Source organism: Alosa sapidissima, chromosome 20 (assembly GCF_018492685.1).
Source record: "Alosa sapidissima isolate fAloSap1 chromosome 20, fAloSap1.pri, whole genome shotgun sequence".
In the NCBI taxonomy this organism is placed as follows: Eukaryota; Metazoa; Chordata; class Actinopteri; order Clupeiformes; family Clupeidae; genus Alosa; species Alosa sapidissima.
This window is the reverse complement of record NC_055976.1, coordinates 4,587,980-4,606,637: the sequence shown is the minus strand read 5'-3', so window position 1 is coordinate 4,606,637 and position 18,658 is coordinate 4,587,980. Positions and strand designations below refer to the sequence as shown.

General features: G+C 43.7%; 2 protein-coding genes across 2 annotated transcripts; one reads left to right on the top strand and one right to left on the bottom strand.

Moving 5' to 3' along the window:
• Window positions 1-444: 444 nt before the first annotated feature.
• On the bottom strand, window positions 445-2,981 carry mmgt1 (membrane magnesium transporter 1). The gene is made up of 4 exons (XM_042074508.1): window positions 2,683-2,981; window positions 1,761-1,813; window positions 1,533-1,636; window positions 445-1,398 (listed from the first exon to the last, which is right to left on the bottom strand). Exons 1-4 carry the CDS (start codon window positions 2,765-2,767, stop codon window positions 1,245-1,247), a joined length of 396 nt encoding a protein of 131 aa, XP_041930442.1. The 5' UTR covers window positions 2,768-2,981; the 3' UTR covers window positions 445-1,244.
• A 118-nt stretch (window positions 2,982-3,099) lies between these two features.
• On the top strand, window positions 3,100-16,970 carry slc9a6a (solute carrier family 9 member A6a). Its single transcript, XM_042074495.1, has 16 exons — window positions 3,100-3,461; window positions 4,097-4,296; window positions 5,245-5,322; window positions 5,420-5,496; window positions 5,600-5,712; window positions 6,167-6,272; window positions 10,779-10,920; window positions 11,153-11,258; window positions 11,526-11,614; window positions 12,028-12,141; window positions 12,620-12,731; window positions 13,093-13,246; window positions 13,503-13,533; window positions 13,649-13,731; window positions 13,918-14,023; window positions 14,143-16,970. Exons 1-16 carry the CDS (start codon window positions 3,188-3,190, stop codon window positions 14,422-14,424), a joined length of 2,067 nt encoding a protein of 688 aa, XP_041930429.1. The 5' UTR covers window positions 3,100-3,187; the 3' UTR covers window positions 14,425-16,970.
• Window positions 16,971-18,658: the final 1,688 nt, after the last annotated feature.

Below are 18,658 nucleotides of genomic sequence, written 5' to 3'. Positions count from 1 at the left end.
ATGTAGATATGAAACTGAAAATAACTTCAGGCTTTGTGTAGTTGTATACATCTGAGGTAGCAATACACCACTACCACTACTACAGTGCAGTTCATTGGGTTTTGGCTTTTTTGTATGCAGACTAATCACATAGCCACTGGCCAATTTCACCAGGTTATGTGAATGAGACTAATCTATTTTTACAATAGGATGAATGTGATGCGAGCAGATACTGCTTACACATTGACAGCTCACCAACTGAAAGTTCTAGTTACCTTCAAAGGTCACATGCACTACACTAGGGGGGCCTTTGGGACCTATTGATGATATTGCAAAGCATTAATAATAAATCGGGGCATTGTATACTTTGTCCTTTCTACATGCTGCTTTTTCTCGTCTTTGCCAGTTGGCAAGGCTAAGATATTCAACACTGTGAATAAGGAATGATGGAAACAAAAGTCAGAGTTTGTTCAGGTTACAAATTCTTCCATAAAATTTCAGAATTTATTATTTTTAAGTTAAAAATGTCATGACATAAAAGTGGAACAAAATTACAAACATTCTCCCCAGAACAAATGTACCATTAGTCTCCACTACGTGTTCACAGTATCGTTAGCATTAGCGCTAAACAACCTTCAATTCATGTTTGTTTCAGCCTTTACAGATATCATTAATGCATTTCCATGACCTCAGGTGTTTATTGCATAATAAATTGAAATCCAGACGATGAACATGAATGAACATAAATACACTGTATGGTCCATTGGACATCCCCAGTTTGAGTGCATGGCCGGGAAGAACATAATTCAGTCAGGAACAGCTGCACAGCCTTAAATGTGGAGGTTGATGCAAGGTTTTTTTTTCTTTTTTTTTTTTTTTTTTAAATGAGGTGTTACTGAACCCCTTTGTGTGACAAATGAATGAAATGAACCGCTGTAACAACGCCTGTCAGGACTGGGGACTGGGAAGATTTTTTTTCTTTTCAATCCTTAAGACTCCCAAGCATTAACATTATTTACAAACAAGCTGGAAAAAAAACAAGGAGTTGGCACAGTCCAAAGATTTACATGTGGAAATCACTGTTGAAGAGATGCAAATTTATACAGCATATACAACATATGCAGAGAAGTTAAGGACAGGGGATATATGTTCTTATCTTCCCCAATCCCTCACCAACCCAGGCGCTCACTGATGCACAAAGTGAGAAAGAGAGAGAAAGACAGAGAGGGAGAGAGATGGGCACAGTAGCCCAGTAAAGGCCAGTCTTAGTGGAAGTTCTCCAGTTTGCGTAACCGTAGGGGGTTTGAGGGTAGTGCTTGAGGAGCCGTCATGGGTTCCTGCTCTGGGGAGCGGAACAACACCCGGCCCCGGTGGTTGAACACGTAGAATGAGGGATGATTCCTCAGTGTGTCAAACGTCCTATAATGGTGAAAAGGTCATATGAAACGTCATAAGTCTATGCTGAGGTAGGGATCTTATAAATAACTGATAGCTAAAGCAAACACTGAATCCATCATTACTCATAAAACCTGGAGAATTCAATTGGCACTCACTTGTTTTTCAGTTCTGAGGATGCATCCATGTCTTTGAATTCTCCAGCGATGTGAACTATTCCGTAACACGTCACTATAAAGGCTAACAACGTCTGGAGGACAATCTATAAGACAGAAGGAATCAACACACATATGCATGAGGAATTAATACAGCCAGCAAATGATTGACGCATATAGGTAAATATTTCCAGCACAGAGATGGGAGGTGCAGATGAAGCGAGTCCTTACATCTATCGGTAGCGTTTCATTCTCCTTTTCTGTAAGGCGCATGTAGGATCGGTCTGTATGGGAAAGGCAAAATGAACGAGAAACGTAGTTAGAAACAGCATAAGCACACCCAACATGTTTATCGTGATCATCCAAATTATCGGTTTCAGAAGATCTGAAGGGGGAATTTTCTCCACTGCTCAATGAGACACAAAGAAATACAGGGTTGCCTGTCGGCACTTTCGCTAGAAGAGTTCTTTGCAGTATCAGCATCTGCTACTGTATAAAGCTTGACAATAAGATCACCACCGAAGCAGATTAAAATATGCAAATGTGAAGAGGGAGAATAATCAAGTTAAATAAGTAGGATGCTACAATGAATAGAAAACATCCACTTCATCAACATTTAGCTTTAATAAGAACCTTGGTAATCACAACCACACATCGGCAGATATCTCACTCTTCTGCAACGTGTTAACCAGAAAAGACAGTTACATGAATGCAGCAACCAATCTACAGGGATCGTTAACTAGCTATCAACTGGCTAGCTATCAACTCTAACAGTGCATTTTCCTCACATAGCTTGCTAGCTAACTTGCGTCATGCATCAAATATTGGCACAATAAACTTTCGTTCAAAGCGTTCACTGCGACAGAATGCAACTGACAGCACTTCGATGAGCATTCATTACTTTCGCTTAACATTTACCAAATTATGAAGTCAACTGAAAAGTCCACTTACTTAAGTACCAAGCTTTAATCTTGTTCCTGTTAGTAGCAAGTTAGCAAGCAATGAGCTAGCGTTAAACCGGAGAGCAGCTAAGGCTAAGCTAACGAGCTACTTAGTGTGGAGGCCTGACGTTTTTAGCGATAATTACTACTCTCGCCAGTAAGAATTAAAATATGAACTCGGGGCTGTTCTTCTTTTACACAATAATACTCACGTTGTGCCGCAGAAAAAGCCGCATGTGCCAAAGCAAAAAGGCCCAAACCAACGACACCTTTCCAAAAGGACGAAGCCATCTTCATATGAGTGATGTACAAACTCAACCGAATGAGGGTTCAATATCCGGAATGGATGATACCACAATCCAAAATAAAAGTCGTAAGGCGTACCCGTTCACCTTTCGTCGCTTAAAGATTTCACACTACATACACAGAAATATCGAAATGTGTCATAGAGAAATATTAATGAATGTTGAAAATATCATTTGTATGGCTTTCCAAAGGATGGAGCTATCACGTTAGTATTTTCAAGGGACTATTCCTATTTGCGTTTTATAAGCGCAAAGTTGATCTGTAGAAGTAAAATCCACTTGTTTCCTATAGGTGACGCAGCATCCCACTGGGCGGAGCGAGGCGTTGAATCAGGAACAATCCATACCCCTCCCCTCCTCAGATACATTAGAAACCTAAACGCACGGACTGCCTGCTATAAGCAATGTCAACATGGGCTCTAGATGGAAAAACAGTGGGAATTGCTGTGCATCAGGGATGTTGTCCCTATGTGTTTTAGTCAGCCTGTCGATTTGTTTGTCCAGAGCTGAAGATAGTGCAATGGAGAACATCGTAACAGAGAAGAAGGCTGAGGAAAGCCACAGACAAGACAGTGCCGACCTGCTAATTTTTATCATGCTCCTAACCCTCACAATATTAACCATTTGGCTTTTTAAACACCGTCGGTTTAGATTTTTACATGAAACAGGACTGGCTATGATATATGGTAAGAGGCTGCCTCAGAATGGAGACGTCCGATGTCATTGTTTTGCCACCGTCATGTCCGTCAGTGAAAGCTAGTTAGCTATACCTTGTGTACGTTATTCTGATATGGGAAGGCAGCACTGATAGGTTGTCAGAAGTAAGCTCACTAATCGGAAATAATTGGTGAAGTATTTAATGAACGAGATAACTAGCGTTTGGCACAGCTTTCGAGTCCCTGATTAAGGTCTAGCTGCAGTTATAGCCTTGAGCGCGAATCGTAGGTATTTGTGAGGCTTTCGATTTCAGACTTGAGTTTTAACATTGACCCTGAACGATAGTAAATTAAAGCGCTCGTCTAGTCATTCACAATAAGTCACAAGACACGACAGTAGTTTTTCTGCCCAGTAGTAGGTAGGATGAGCTTATCTGAGGTCGTGTGAACTGCGTATAATTCGCGCAGCTCCGCAGGTGCTAATCAAATTATACCTGTCAATAAACCAGGAGGAACTAGGAGAATTGGTCACCGTTATGTAAATTATTCGAATAAGAATAAACAGAGTCAGAGACTGTCTGCCTAAAAAACGTTTGCCACTGTGTGTATTGATGTAATTCATGGCCTGGTTTGTGATCCACAAGTGCATCTTTTTACATCACTAGGACTATTGGTTGGCGTGGTACTACGATATGGCATTCACGTGCCGCGAGACATGAACAACATCACACTGAGCTGCCATGTAAATGCAAGTCCTGCCACACTGCTGGTTAACGTCAGTGGCAAATTCTACGAGTACACCCTGAAAGGCGAGATCAGTGGCAAAGAGATAGATGATGTGCAGGACAATGAGATGCTTCGCAAGGTATGCATAAGAATCGAGCTGTCTTTCATGTCCTTCCTTCCTTATTTGCTCTAGGGACTGACTAATAATGATGCTTGTTCTGTGGCACACACTGTGAGATGTGCAGAAATTGTGCATGGTTTTATTATGGTGCAAGATACAGAGGGGTTTGAAGGGGTACACTTGTCTGTGCTCTCTGTGCTTACTCATTGCGCGCACACACACACACACACACACACAGAATCAGCTTTAAAACACACTCTCACAGCACAAATCATGACCCGAGTCCCGAGTCAATCAATGAATCAATACCTTACACAATCCCTTATACATAATCAACTATTAATGTAGCTATCTGTGATTAAAATTGATAGCAAATGCAAGGAATTCTGGCATTAATTGCGTGTGTGGTCCCAAGTACCCTGGCAGCATTTTCCAACAGTGCACCTTTAAAGGGACACTATGTTTTGAAATGATTAATCTGTAACAGGCATTTGGCAGAGAGAAGAAACACACAACTTTGTTCAACCTATTTGAAAGGTTTGACAACATTGAAACTAGAGAACAGCCAATTTCTTAGCAATAGTATGGGAGGTCTGTAAGAAGACACCGCTTCATGCAGATAGTCATTGTAGTCATTGAAGGATTCTAATGCCTACTGTAAAACTTAGATGGGCACTAAACTGTTTGGGCAGCATTGCATTTGCTTAAAGAATGTATTGAATAGTTCATTTAATCAACAATCCAGCTAAACTACCAATAATATGTAGCATGACAAAAGAAAGTTTAAGAAAGCAGAATTTGGCCCTTTCAGGCCCTGAGCAGGGCTTTCCTTTTCCGTAATTTACATGACTTAAATCAGTCTTCATACAACAAGGGCATATGAATCGTCAGCCTTGTGACTGCCATTCTCATGTAGTGACCTACCTTCAGGTGTCTCATGATTCACACTCTCATTTCCCCTTTCAGGTGACCTTTGATCCCGAGGTGTTCTTCAACATTCTCCTGCCTCCTATAATATTCCATGCTGGTTACAGCTTAAAGAGGGTAGGAGCTTTACTCAAACCAGTGGACTGTTGATTGTTTTATTACCACTTCAGTGACAAGAATTGATTTGATTGACTCTATTCCTGTGGCTTTCCAGAGACACTTCTTCAGGAACATGGGCTCCATCTTGGCCTATGCATTTCTTGGAACGGTGATCTCGTGTTTCATCATTGGGTGAGTGAATTCTGGGGTGCGCTCGCTCGCGGGCTGACCGACTGAAAGTGACGCAAGTGTGTGTGAACAGGCTCTGACCTGTGCTTGCTCTCCTTCCTGCCAGGCTGTTGATGTACGGCTGTGTGACGCTGATGAAGCAGATCGGGCAGTTGGGTGGGGACTTCTTCTTCACAGACTGCCTCTTCTTCGGAGCCATCGTCTCCGCCACGGACCCAGGTATGACGCCCACACTGGCCAGCTAAACAGTCATCATGCTCAGACATTAGAGTTAGTGAAGTCAAATGACAGAGATGGATTTTATAACTCATTTTAGGGTGATTTTTAGAATTAAAGTAGCCATTTTGAAAGTTTATGTCTATGTTTAAGTCTTAACACACAGTAGAAATTAGTATTATTATTATTATTATTAATGTTTATTTGATATGGACATAGCAATTACATTGGACAAACCAGATGCATTGTTTGAGTGTTTTTAGCACAGGTGCTAATTCGCACCCATTACATGCTGCATCGTGTGACCCATTCTCCTAGTTCCTCCTGGTTTATTGACCGGTATAATTCGATGTAGCATGCATGTAATTCGCACACATTACATGCTGTTTCAGCATCACTGCACACAAAACCCAGATGTGCATTGGTTGATGGGGACTCCCCTAATCTCTTCCTCTAGTGACAGTCCTGGCCATCTTCAATGAGCTCCAGGTGGATGTGGACCTGTACGCGCTGCTGTTCGGCGAGAGCGTTCTTAATGATGCTGTAGCAGTAGTCCTTTCCTCGTGAGTACTCCTCCATCTCAACATGTAGACGATATCCAGCGTCGCAGCAGACTAAGGATGTTTGTACACACTGCACTATTTGGGCTCAGTCCCGTTTCACAGAGATGGGGCTTGTGACTCGTTCCATAGAGCCTAATTATCAGTGAGTGGCCTGACATTTCCCTGTAATTTGCTTGTAGTGGAATTAAAGGCCAGACAAAATTATAACATGATGGCCAGATAAAATGGAACATGATGACACACTTGGTCTTTGTTTAGAGGAAAGTTACAGAATGGTTGAAACCCCCACATATACATACACATGCATTCTCTTCCTCATTCTCTCTCTCTCTCTCTCCCTCTCCCCCTCTCCCTCTCTCCCTCTCTCCCTCTCTACTCATACATATACACATACACATTCTAATAACAGAGGTTTACAAGTATGCAGCTGTGGTTTTAAAACTTTGTATAATTACTTGTGAGTAACCCATTAACAATGCCAGAGTGGAATGCTTGGATTGTACTTGTACTGACCCTAACGGCTGATTTCGTCCTTCCCCCGGGCATCTCCTTCTCCAGAATTCTAATTTATTACGGGAGACACAGTGGGGTGGCGGTACGCCACAGCCACGGAGCTGCACCCCAGTGGGTAGAGGGCGTCACCAACGCCACAGCCAGGCCCCTCAACGGGTGCTGCCCCAGTAGTGCTTAGCTTGCCAGCTCGTTGAGTGGAACCCCCCCCCCCCCCCCCTTCCCATGAGTGCATCGCCCAGGTCTTGTCCCAGGCCATGCAGAGCCAATCACCCTCAGGCCTGCCTCAGAGCAGGGTTGCCAGTTTTCCCCCCTTTTACACATTATTCATGATACTCATTGGCTACTCATTAGTTCTGCTGCTGGATGATGACTAGGCCTGCATGTCAGATGAGAGCAGCTATGCGGCTGAGCTGCAGAGTGGGGCTGGCCTGAGGTGATTTGCTGACTGGTTTGGACTAGAGTGTGTTTCTTTACTGCCTTCTGAGGACTATGGGCCGAATTCTCCCATTCGCGTGTAAGTCCTTTTTTACGCGCTTCCAATTATGCGCATTCTCCTATTCCCGCTTTCTGTCAAACCCACAGCTCACAAGTTTGAAATCAAGGTGGCCTTATGAAAGAGGCGTGATTTTTTTAAAACCGAACCAGAGTGATCGATCCACCACCTGGTTAAGTCTTTGATTTTGAAAACGTAAGCAAGGTGGACTGAATAGCGAATGGCATACAGTAAAATGATGTGTCATCACATAGTGGCGAATTCTCCCATTTGTGCGTAAAACGCACGTAAGCCCTTTTTTTACGAGCTTCAGTTACGCACTTTTCAGTTAGGCACTTTTCAGTTACACGCGTTCTCCCATTCCCACTTCTGTCACACACAGCGTGATTTATTTAAAATAGAACCAGACTGATCCACCACCTCGTTAATTTAGGTTGATATAAAAACGTGGAACGTGGACTTTCTTATTGACCTTCTGAATGTCATTTAAATCTAGAAAGAACACAGGACCAGTCTTTGATTTTGAAAACGTAAGCATGGTAAACTGAATAGCAGTAAACAGTAAAGTGGTGTGGCATCACATAGCCTAACAAAGAATTGACTTAATGAAGTTTCCCTTTTGCTCTGAGGCTTATTTATAAAGAGTCAAGACATGCTGTGTAGATTCATCATTTAAAAACTCACTATTGAGAAAGAATGTTTCAATGGCAGCTGCTTCTAATAATATCAATGTATCTATGCTAACAAAGCTGTAGACTGATACCTGTAGTTGTAGTTTTGAATACAGTAGAGAGACTGGCATAACAATACCAGCCTCCATTACAAACCAATCAGAGACAGGAGAATATAAACGATGCTGCTCGAAAATAGTGCAGGCGTCTTTGTAAATTTATGCAAAAGATGCACAGTCGTAAGCTCCAATATCCAAAGGGGGTGATTATAACAGGGTTTTCCCTATTTAACAATGTAGCCTCATGGATAAGGTAATGTCGGGAAATATGCCACCTTGGGACACTGTAATGGGGAAAAACATAAAGCATATAAAGCACCAAATTTGATACTGTAATGTTAATTTGTAACATCATGTGTAACCTACATGTATATAGAACTAGGCCTGCTGCCGACATTGAGCAACATCATCCCAAAACGCGTAACTCCCTCCATCGTACTTAAATGACAGATTTAAATGAAGGGGAGAATTAGTGCAGACTGAAAAGCACTTAGTTACGTGCTTTTTTTGACTTACGCACCCTTACCCACATGGGAGAACTTGCCCCTTTATGCTGTGATCTGACTCTGCTCTACTCTAGAAACCATTTTGTTTTCAACAGGTCTTTCTAGTTCCTCTTGGGCTCTCCCACAAGCAAATAACTTCCACAGAAAGAATCTCTTACATTTCACTGTGGCAGTGTGGGGGATTAACCCTGTCCTCTACCTAGCTATCATCTCTGCACCTTGACCTTTTCACAAACCTACACCTGATTTGGAAACCGCTTTTAACAGAATTTCCTCCAGTCTTTGATTTGATAAAGATTTCAATAGTTGTAGGAAGAAGGAACTTAGATAATGCATTGATTTCAGGTTTTCTACCTCTGCCCATTTTGAACTTCCTTAGCTGTTCAAACTCTATAGTTGTTTTGTCAGATAAGGTAGCAGAGATTCCCTTGGCAGATGTCCCATAGAATCCCATATTGATTGTCAAGACTACACCAGTAGAAGTTTTGTTGTTTGTGCTTTTGTTGACAAGAAACAACAACAACCCCAGCTTTACAAATGTGCACAGTTACTGTAAGTAGAAACCTAGCATCAGGGCTCGAATTATCTTTTTGTCTTTAAGGGGGTGTCTCTATCAAGTTGGTACATCCCGGCTCATAGCCTAAAGGCCATACAATTAAATAGCCTAGGCGCGAGTGGCGCTTTTGGCAGTATGCGCACGGTATGCCTAGGCTATAACTTGACACACGCACAAACCAGACAGAGATTTTTCATTGAAATTGATTCCTTTTAATTAATTTCAACATATTATTGATTGCAATAGTCCATATTTCATTTCAATTTCAAAATACAAAGGAATAGGCTAAACGATTTAGTCTGAGTGTCATTTTCAATTTTTACAACATAACTCATTTGAACCAGACCACCTCAGATAGGCTATCCTCAGTGTCAAACACAATAATGCATGTAGTCTTTAACTTATACACAGGGACAATGCACTAACTGGCAGAAATTAATAAAGCCATTGCAGCCAAACTATGTTCTGGTATTATAGGCTAATGCACACATAGTGATATTAACAACTGGGTGTTCAGTCGTCTCGTGTGTTGAACCGTGGAAATAAATAGACGAACAATTTTGATTGAAAATTGAATATTCCGCCATCAGAGATTGCTAACAGGTGTTTCAAAATATCTGGGAACTTTCCGGAGCTCTGAATGGCAGAGGATAGCTACAGATCAATTCACACAATCATTGAAGTATGGGCCATAATTTATGGCTTTATCAATAAACATAGAAGAGGCGAAGCGCAAGTTCAACAGCAAACAGGATTTTTTTAACACGTATCAAACCATCTGGGCTAGCCCAATGAACGCCTATGTAAATAGATAAAACACTCGCATCAAAGCATTTGACAGCACTCGCATCGCAGCAACTTCTTCGGACTTGCGAGTGCTGTCAAATCGATCGTATGTGGTTTGCTCATATAGTCTAGTGGTGTGGTGGTGAAGTGCAGTCATGCTGCGTTTAAGAGCGTAAGGTAGGTCTACGTCCGGTAGTAGCCTATATTTTAATTTAACGTCTTTAATGGTAAGAGGTCGCACAGGGATGGATAATGAGCGTTGTTTAAGATTAAATTACAATGCCAGACACCTTCAAATATGAGAGACCCCCTCAGATTTTTGACTTTTGACTGTTGTTTTCATGGGAGCCAGTCCTCACTCTAAGGGAGCTCGGCTCCCTCTGACTCCCACGTAATTCGAGCACTGCCTTGCATGTGGTAACTCCAGACCATGGCTTTGAGTTCCAAAGGCACCATAAATGAGAAAGTGGGCCGCCTCAGTCTGTTTCACACTGAAAGTGCATGGGGTTTGCTGTGGATTGGTCTCCCTTGTTTCCTGTTCACTATGGTACAGTATGTTACAGTAGCTATGACATCCTCATCACAGCCTCTGCTGAAGTTAACCCTTAGGCAGATAAATGTAGATGTAAAATGTCTTGTGCCCTTTGAAGGCAGGTGTATTCATCTCAGCAATTACTTTAGCAATATAGCATTTAGCATATAGTTTCATGTACATAATACATCAGCAATGTGCCAATTTTACATGGCTTTATTTGCTAGGATGTGTAGTGGTTGTTTAGGAGTATCCCCAAAACATAATTCTTGCATAATACATATTAACATAAAACATAGATCTTAGATAATATGTCCATGCTTTGCTAAGTTGTGACTGTCTCGTGTCTCCTGTGTGCTTGCCCGTGTCCCTGTGGGGTTTTGTGCACAGGTCCATAGTGGCCTACCAGCCTCAGGGGGACAACACCCACACGTTCGAGGCCATGGCCATGGTCAAGTCCTTCGGGGTGTTCCTGGGAGTCTTCAGCGGCTCCTTCGCTCTCGGGATGGCTACTGGAGTCATGACGGCACTGATATCCTTGACACAAGACAAACAATTTTTAAATCAAAATTGATATCAAATCACGTTTAAACAGTTAAGATGAGCGAATATGCCAGTAAAGCCAGGTATTAGCATTTGCTCATTGGGCAGATATTTTCATGTTTCGATTGGCAAATGCAGCAGAGTTACCTAGAGAATTTTGGTTGTGTAGGTGTCTCCACAGCTAACTGACTCAGTTTGACCCTTAACTTCTCCTCCTCCACGTCACCAAATTCACCAAGCTGCGGGACTTCTCGCTGCTGGAGACGGCCCTCTTCTTCCTCATGTCCTGGAGCACATTCCTGCTGGCCGAGGCCTGCGGCTTCACAGGTCACTTTCCCTTCAGCATGGCCACTCATCCTCTACTTCTGCACAGAGAACTAGAACAAATGATTTAACTGAGACAAAACATTTATATATGTAAATAAATACTCACACACTTACTACCAGAAAACAATGCAAAAAAAACATGACACCACCACCCTAAGCCCAGAGCTGAGTTTGGTAATGAGCCAAGAGGAAGGCTTAAGTTTCCTGTTCAGCCCAGTCCTCAGTAATGGTTGTGTGTTGTTGCCCTGTTCCCCTTTCTGTTGACAGGTGTGGTAGCTGTGCTGTTCTGTGGAATCACCCAGGCTCATTACACCTATAACAATCTCTCACCTGAGTCTCAGGACAGGACCAAACAGGTGAGATCCCACACTGTTCCTACCCTGCATGGAAAGAGTTAAGTCTTGTACACCATTCCCATTCCTGTCTCAGTCTTTACGCATCAGCATGTTTGGGCAAGGAAGGCACATTTGTGGATGGAGGATAATGAATGTACAGTAAATGTTCCTCTTCTGTTGATCATTTGTGTCCTTGTATGTTATGTATGGATTTGAGTAGAATTCAACTCTGTAATTGTCTGCGTAATGTTTTGCTCAGTGTTGGTCTGCATACATAGAAATCTAACAGTGATTTATAACTCACTGAGCTCACATTCAGAGCTCCCTTAGGCAAGCATCATATGGTCTCAGGCAGATTTAACTGAAGGAAATTAACTCAATGTAAGCTCTAACAGAGAATCAACTTTTGATGTGTTCTGCTTATTTCTTTGCAGTTGTTTGAGCTCCTTAACTTCCTGGCGGAGAACTTCATCTTCTCCTACATGGGGCTCACGCTGTTCACCTTCCAGAACCACGTCTTCAACCCCATTTTCATCATCGGAGCTTTCGTATCCTTCCCATGGCCCTGTGGGCAGGCTTCATTGGGACTTATAGTGGCAGAAGTTGTACGATGCTGTTTTGTAAACCTACAGTGTACTTCCATGTTACTGCACCCCTGAAGAAAGGCTTTAAAATGGCGTTGTCTGGAGGACCCTTAGGGGATTTGTGTTTGAAATGGAGATGTGAATGGTCCTCAGTTAGACTGCTGCAGAAATGTCTAAGAATACACTAGCACTGCAGTACCCAGGCCCTGATGTTGAGTGACATGTAGCGGTCACCATCCGAACATTGCCAACATTGTGTTTCCTATGGGGTAGAACCCTCCAGAATAACTCCCTTATGAAGGGAGCCACTGGCTGAGCAGGAAGGACAGAGAGTCATAGTTTGGGTGGAGAGCAGGCTCTGGCAGCTGCCTGGGTTCACTTCCCCTTTTTTGGGGTTTTTCCTTAACTGCCCCCCCCCACCTTCCCCCCCCCTCACACACAGCTGGCTACTTTTCTGGGCAGAGCAGCCAACATCTACCCCCTCTCCTTCCTGCTCAACTTGGGCCGCAGAAACAAGATCAGCTCCAACTTCCAGCACATGATGATGTTTGCCGGTATGTACACAAGAAAAATAACCACTCTACATGTTCTGTACTTTGTCCTTAGAGCTGCGTATATAAGCCAACAAAAACTAGCCTTTTCTCCCTGACTTTGGAACAAGCGCTATGAGACACTCTTGAGTTTCCTTTTCACATCCATTTCCAATGTACAGAAATTCAAACAAGCTAACACCTCCTTAGATCAAGTATTTATGAAGTATGACCGGGTGTTGAGACTTCACTGGGGTAACAAATCCCAAAGTGTCTGCTTCCAGAGGCCGCTAGTTGTTTTGGTGTGGGAATGGACACCCCGCGGTGGTTGTCTTGGTGGGAAAGGGAGCCTGTTTGAAATATTAAAGAGTCTGTTCTCGCTCAGGGCTGCGCGGTGCCATGACCTTTGCCCTGTCCATCCGCGACACGGCCACCTACGCACGGCGGATGATGTTCTCCACCACGCTGCTGGTGGTCTTCTTCACTGTGTGGGTGTGCGGAGGAGGAACCACACAGATGCTGTCCTGCCAGCGCATACGGTCAGTAAGCCACTCGCACCGGCCTCAGTGTGGTCCAGTCACTTCTCTCTGCTAACGCATCCCAGATGAACATGGCTAATGGCTAAGTGAAAATTTAACATGGCGTCATGACATTTTAGTTTTGAGAGGGGCACTACAGATCTTCCTCAGCTATTTCAGGCTTTGGAGGAAAACCCAGTTGTGTGTGGTTTGGTATCAGTAGAACTAAGCCTCATATGTTGTCTTAACAAAAGTATCTTCTCTTTTAAATCCATAGTGTTGGTGTGGATCCGGACCAAGAGCACTCAGTAAGTTTATCCAACAGTTTCATGGAGTTTAACATACATTGAATACCCAATGTACTGTATTTCTTACCATCATGCGAAGGTGGCAGTCCTTCATTGGTCTTCATCATGTCTGCAGATTGGTCCTGATGGCATAGAGCGGCGCAGCACTAAGCATGAGAGTGCCTGGCTCTTCAGGATCTGGTACAACTTCGACCACAAGTATCCTTTATGATTGGCAATCCACCTACACACACTGACAGCCTTTTGAACATATTATGGTTTGAATATATTATATGTTTTTAAAGTAGTGGGAGGTGATGAATGTTTAATTCAGTTCTAATTCAGTTCAGAATTGGTGTAGTGGTGTGTGCGCTGCTGTGGCGACCTTAACTGCCTGTCCCTCAGCTACATGAAGCCCTTTCTGACCCACAGTGGTCCTCCCCTCACGGCCACCCTGCCAGCCTGCTGTGGGGCCCTCGCCCGCTGCCTCACCAGCCCACAGGCCTACGAGGTGAGGGAGCCCACATATACAGCACACCAAAGGCCTCTGTGGTCAGGGACAGGGCAGGGACTAGTCCAGACTCATATGCCCTTCCTGTGTCCTGCTGATTCTCCGTGTTCTGTCTGCAGAATGAGGAGCAGCTGAGGGACGACGACTCTGACCTCATCCTGAATGATGGCGATATCAGCCTGACGTACGGCGACATCACCGTGAGCACGGACGCCAGCGGGGCCCACACCAGCTCCCGGCCGTCAGTGGTGGCGGCCAACTCGGACGAGCTGGACCGGGAGCTGGCGCTGGGTGAACACGAACTGGTGATCCGCGGGACCCGGCTGGTGCTGCCCATGGATGACTCTGAGCCGCCGCTGCCCGGGGATGTCCTGCACCGACGCTCCGGAGCCCTTAGCTGAGCGACGTGGAGCACATTCCAGGGGGCACTCCTCTCCCTCATCCCTCTTTCTCTCTCTCTTTCTTTCTCTCTCTCCCTTCCCTACTGCACCCATCCCCTCATCTCACCTCCTCTTCTCTCCTTTATGTTGCTGAGTTTGATCAAGTGGCTGGTTTGATGGCTCTACCTCATTCTTGTTTCTTGTTCTTGTCTCTCTCTCCTGCCATCACTGTTGTGTCAATTATTATTTATTTATCTCTCCTGTTTGCCCTCTCCCTCCAGAGAGTTGCTGCTTCTCTCTCTCTCTCTCTCTCTCTCTCTCTCTCTCTCTCTCTTTCTCTCTTTCTCTCTCTCTCTTTATACTCGGGTGTTACAACCAGACCACGTAGCGTCACCCAAAGCTTTGTCAGAATGGTGGAAGCATGTGTTTGATCTCTCCAAGCAAAAATCACCACCAGAACAAGCTTAGCTGATCTTCTCCCGTCTGTATAGCAAGGTGTAAAATACTGTCGACATGATATGCATGCCTTTTATGTGCGTGCCTGCCTGCGTGCGCGTGCGCGCGCGTGTGTGCGTGTATCGACCATCGTTTAGTTGTTAATGGAGCGAGAGGTATCTTGCAAGGGATCCCATGTGGTATCAGCTCATGTTTCTGATAGGTCTTATGCTGTCTACTGCCTTCTCTGTGCAACAGTTGAATCAGGGGCATGACTGGGGGGCTCTGGGTTTGCTGTGCGGTCACAATCAAGTGCCTGACGAATGTAGGTTTTTCCCTCCCTAAAGAAAATACACTCTTCCCGCCACTAGGGGGCAGCCTTGTATTTCGGTATCGAGTCTCTCCTGTCGGAGTGGTTTGGCCAGGAGTGGGCTGTAGGTGATGGCGCTCTCTTAGCCTAGCACAAGTCTTGGATCTTACATATTGACCTTTGACTGTGACTGTGTGAGGGTTTTTACACCTTGTTATATAACCTGATGTCGCTCACAGCACATAGAAGGGCTGTTCTATTTGGAGAATGCTGAATTGGAGGTATAAGTGGCAAATATTGGGGGCCATTTTATTGTCTTTCAGTGTACTAACTTCTAACTTTTGACAGCCTCAAAATATTTTTCTATTCATTTTTTCCATGCAGCAAAAAAAGAAAAGATTAAAATGGCAGATATTAATGAATTTATGAATGTCTGACATTGCTCTGTGTTTGATATTAAGCACCAAAACACTGTACAGAACAAGCAACGTGTTACTAAATCCACTGATGGAACCTGCTTTTTGTAAAGTCCAGTCTGTGCTTTCCTGTGGTTTCCTAGTGGTCCAGCTTTGACCTTTTTGAAGAACAAGCAAAAAGTGATAATGAAACAATGTTTAGGAATTTTGCGTAATAGTCACCCTGATATTATTCTAGAAAACTGAAATGACATATTTGATTCTGCTTGAAACTACATAAACTTTTTTCCATTATTGTTTTGCATGAAATGTGTGGAGAAGTCGACTCGTCTTCTATACCAACATGTTTGTGATGTGGAGCAATCAGACTGCTATTAAACTGAGAAGCTGCAGTCACAGACAGTACCAGTGGAAGTCAACCATGTGAGGATGCACACAGGCCTGTGGCTGACCCTCCTTTCAGGAATGCACACATTGGGAACCTAAAAAGGGAGCTAGAGTAGCTTCTCTGTGTCAGGATGGTAGATGTCAAGTTAGGGAAATGATCTTTGAAGGCAGTTTTACATTTGCCATATGTACCATTGGGCAAGAAAGATAAAGCATGCAATGTGGTTACAGCCACATGGTTTGCTTGCCAATGGTCAGTCCTCCCATTTTTAGCTGAACGGAAAGACTGATGGTCAAAGCCAAGAGATAACCGAGCCAGAACAACTTCACTGTCTTTCCGTGGTGTAAACAGGGACAGTCTGTCTGTTCACCAGGAGCTAATCTGACTTGGTGGGCGAATTCTGGATACAGCTCCCCATAACAATCGCTAAAGCTCAGCTTCTGTGTACTTTATAGAGCCGAGAGCTAGTGGGCATAAGTTGCAAAAAGAAAATGACCTACAAATATCAAGATTTGAGACTGAACTCCTATCCCAAGAAACCGACCTTTTTGTGAAAAAAAAAAAGTTTTGTTTGTCCTGAGCCGGGAGTCTGCCAGTATCTGTGTATTTCTGCTTAGAGTGTGGATGGAGACGTGGTTAATGGCATGGACGTGTGAACGAGAGGTCGATGTGGAGGTGCTGCCAGGCACACTCCTAGACTGAGCAGGCTGTAGTGGCAGACTGGAGCAGGAAGTGTTGATAAGGAATGGCCCAATTGCCAGAGCTGTGACCGAGAGGCAGGGAAGAGGGTGTGGTGGGGCATTCTGGAGAGTGAAGGTTCCACACAGTGTTATCTCCTGCCGTGCAGGAATTTAATGAGTGCGCATGTTAGTGTTTCCTAGTTCCATAAGCATGCCTCTTGACACCACAATGCAATGGATTTGTTTTGTTGTTATTGTTGTTATCATTTGGTTTTGTTTTGTTTGTTTTTTTTATTTTTTTTTTATTTTTATTTTGATTCAGGTCATTATGTCCAAATTGAAGGGGAACTGCGGTGTGTGAGCATTGAGGGTGCTCATCTTTTTGCACTTTTTGGGCTTCTTCTGTGACATAATTATGGTCCAGGTTGCTGAAAAAATTATGACAAATGTATGTCTAGTTCTGTAGTATGAGTCTGGTCTACACATGTGACTGTAGAGAGGTAAGGAAGCCAGGGCTTGAGATTATGATCTGATAACTGAATGGCAGCAGTGTCATGTACACACTGTACAAAATGACACAAAACTGTTTCAGAGATGCACAGGTTTCAGAAATAGGTTGCAGCTAAGATGTCACAACACTGTATTAAGTAAGGAGTTGAGTACTGACAAAAAAGATCCTTGCTTGATTGTGGACTTTCATATAGATTATGATTCTTCTGTATGTTTAATGTATTTTAAGATATGTATATTATTGTACTACCATAGAAATCATGGAAAGAATAGAATTGTTTGATTTTATGCCCACAAGGGCCACAATGGAGAGCTAATTGATTTCTACTCAGGCTAAACCCTTTTAGTTGGTCCCTCAGCCTGGTCTCTCTCAACCACAATCAATTAGGAGGAGGAGGAGGAGGAGGAGGAGGAGGATGGCTTTCCCTCCCAGTGGTCTGGGGCTCGGGTCTGCTCCATCCTCTTCCACAGGCACAGCTTAAGTCTGCTTTAGAGCCCGGAACATTCCGACCAGCGCATATCCATTATTAACATAAAAAAAATGAGAATAAATGTGAAACCTGATCCTGTCTAGCTGACCGTTGAGGCTACACGCTGTGCTCCTCCTCTTTTGTTGTTGCAATTGTTTTTTTTTTTCCTTTCATTGTTTTTTGTTGTTCTTAGAGGGTGACATTTATAATTGGCCAAGCGACAGGTCCAAAGTAGCCTGAGGAGAAGATTAAAAAGTGGATGTGCGGTGAGACTGTACGACTCGGTGTTGTAACCAGTACGTAACTGTGTGTTCCCTCACACTCTGTATGGGCTCCGTCCCCCTGTGTTGAAGGTACTTGACTGTTTACATGGATGTACAGTAACTACTCTCATCTGTTCATGTGTGTGCAGTGGTCAATAAACAAAAAGCCTGTGCTTTCGTTTAAAAAACAAAACAAAATGGTGGTGTCTGTTCTTGATTTGTGTCTTGTGACATCATGTCTGGTCCTAGTTTAGCATGTAGCACGCCACTGATTCAGGACATGTGAGGTGGAGGTCTTGGTCTCCCTGGAGCTGGCTTGAGAGAAACACAAGACTTATGTCCTGCATGTGTTTGTGAGACTGATTGTGACTGTAGAAAGCAGTGTGCTTTACACTTATTGGTTGTACCTCACCCAGGTTTCTATCCTCTGTTTTTCCTCTGTTCAGCAGTTCTTTTCCAGAAGCTCATCAGTCACACTGATGGAAGAGATGTGTTCTACTCATCCCTTCATTCAGCTGTTGCTGTAGAGAGTTGATTTTGTCCTCCTCAGACAGAGTTTTGGTGTACAGGCCCATCCAGTGAGAAGCAGGCAGAGGTCTTAACATCATCCACCTTCCCACATCCACTAGAACTCAGAGGTCTTAACATCCTCCACCTTCCCACATCCACTAGAACCCAGAGGTCTTAACATCCTCCACCTTCCCACATCCACTAGAACTCAGAGGTCTTAACATCCTCCACCTTCCCAGACCCACTAAAAAGCATTATCACAACCCCTCAGTT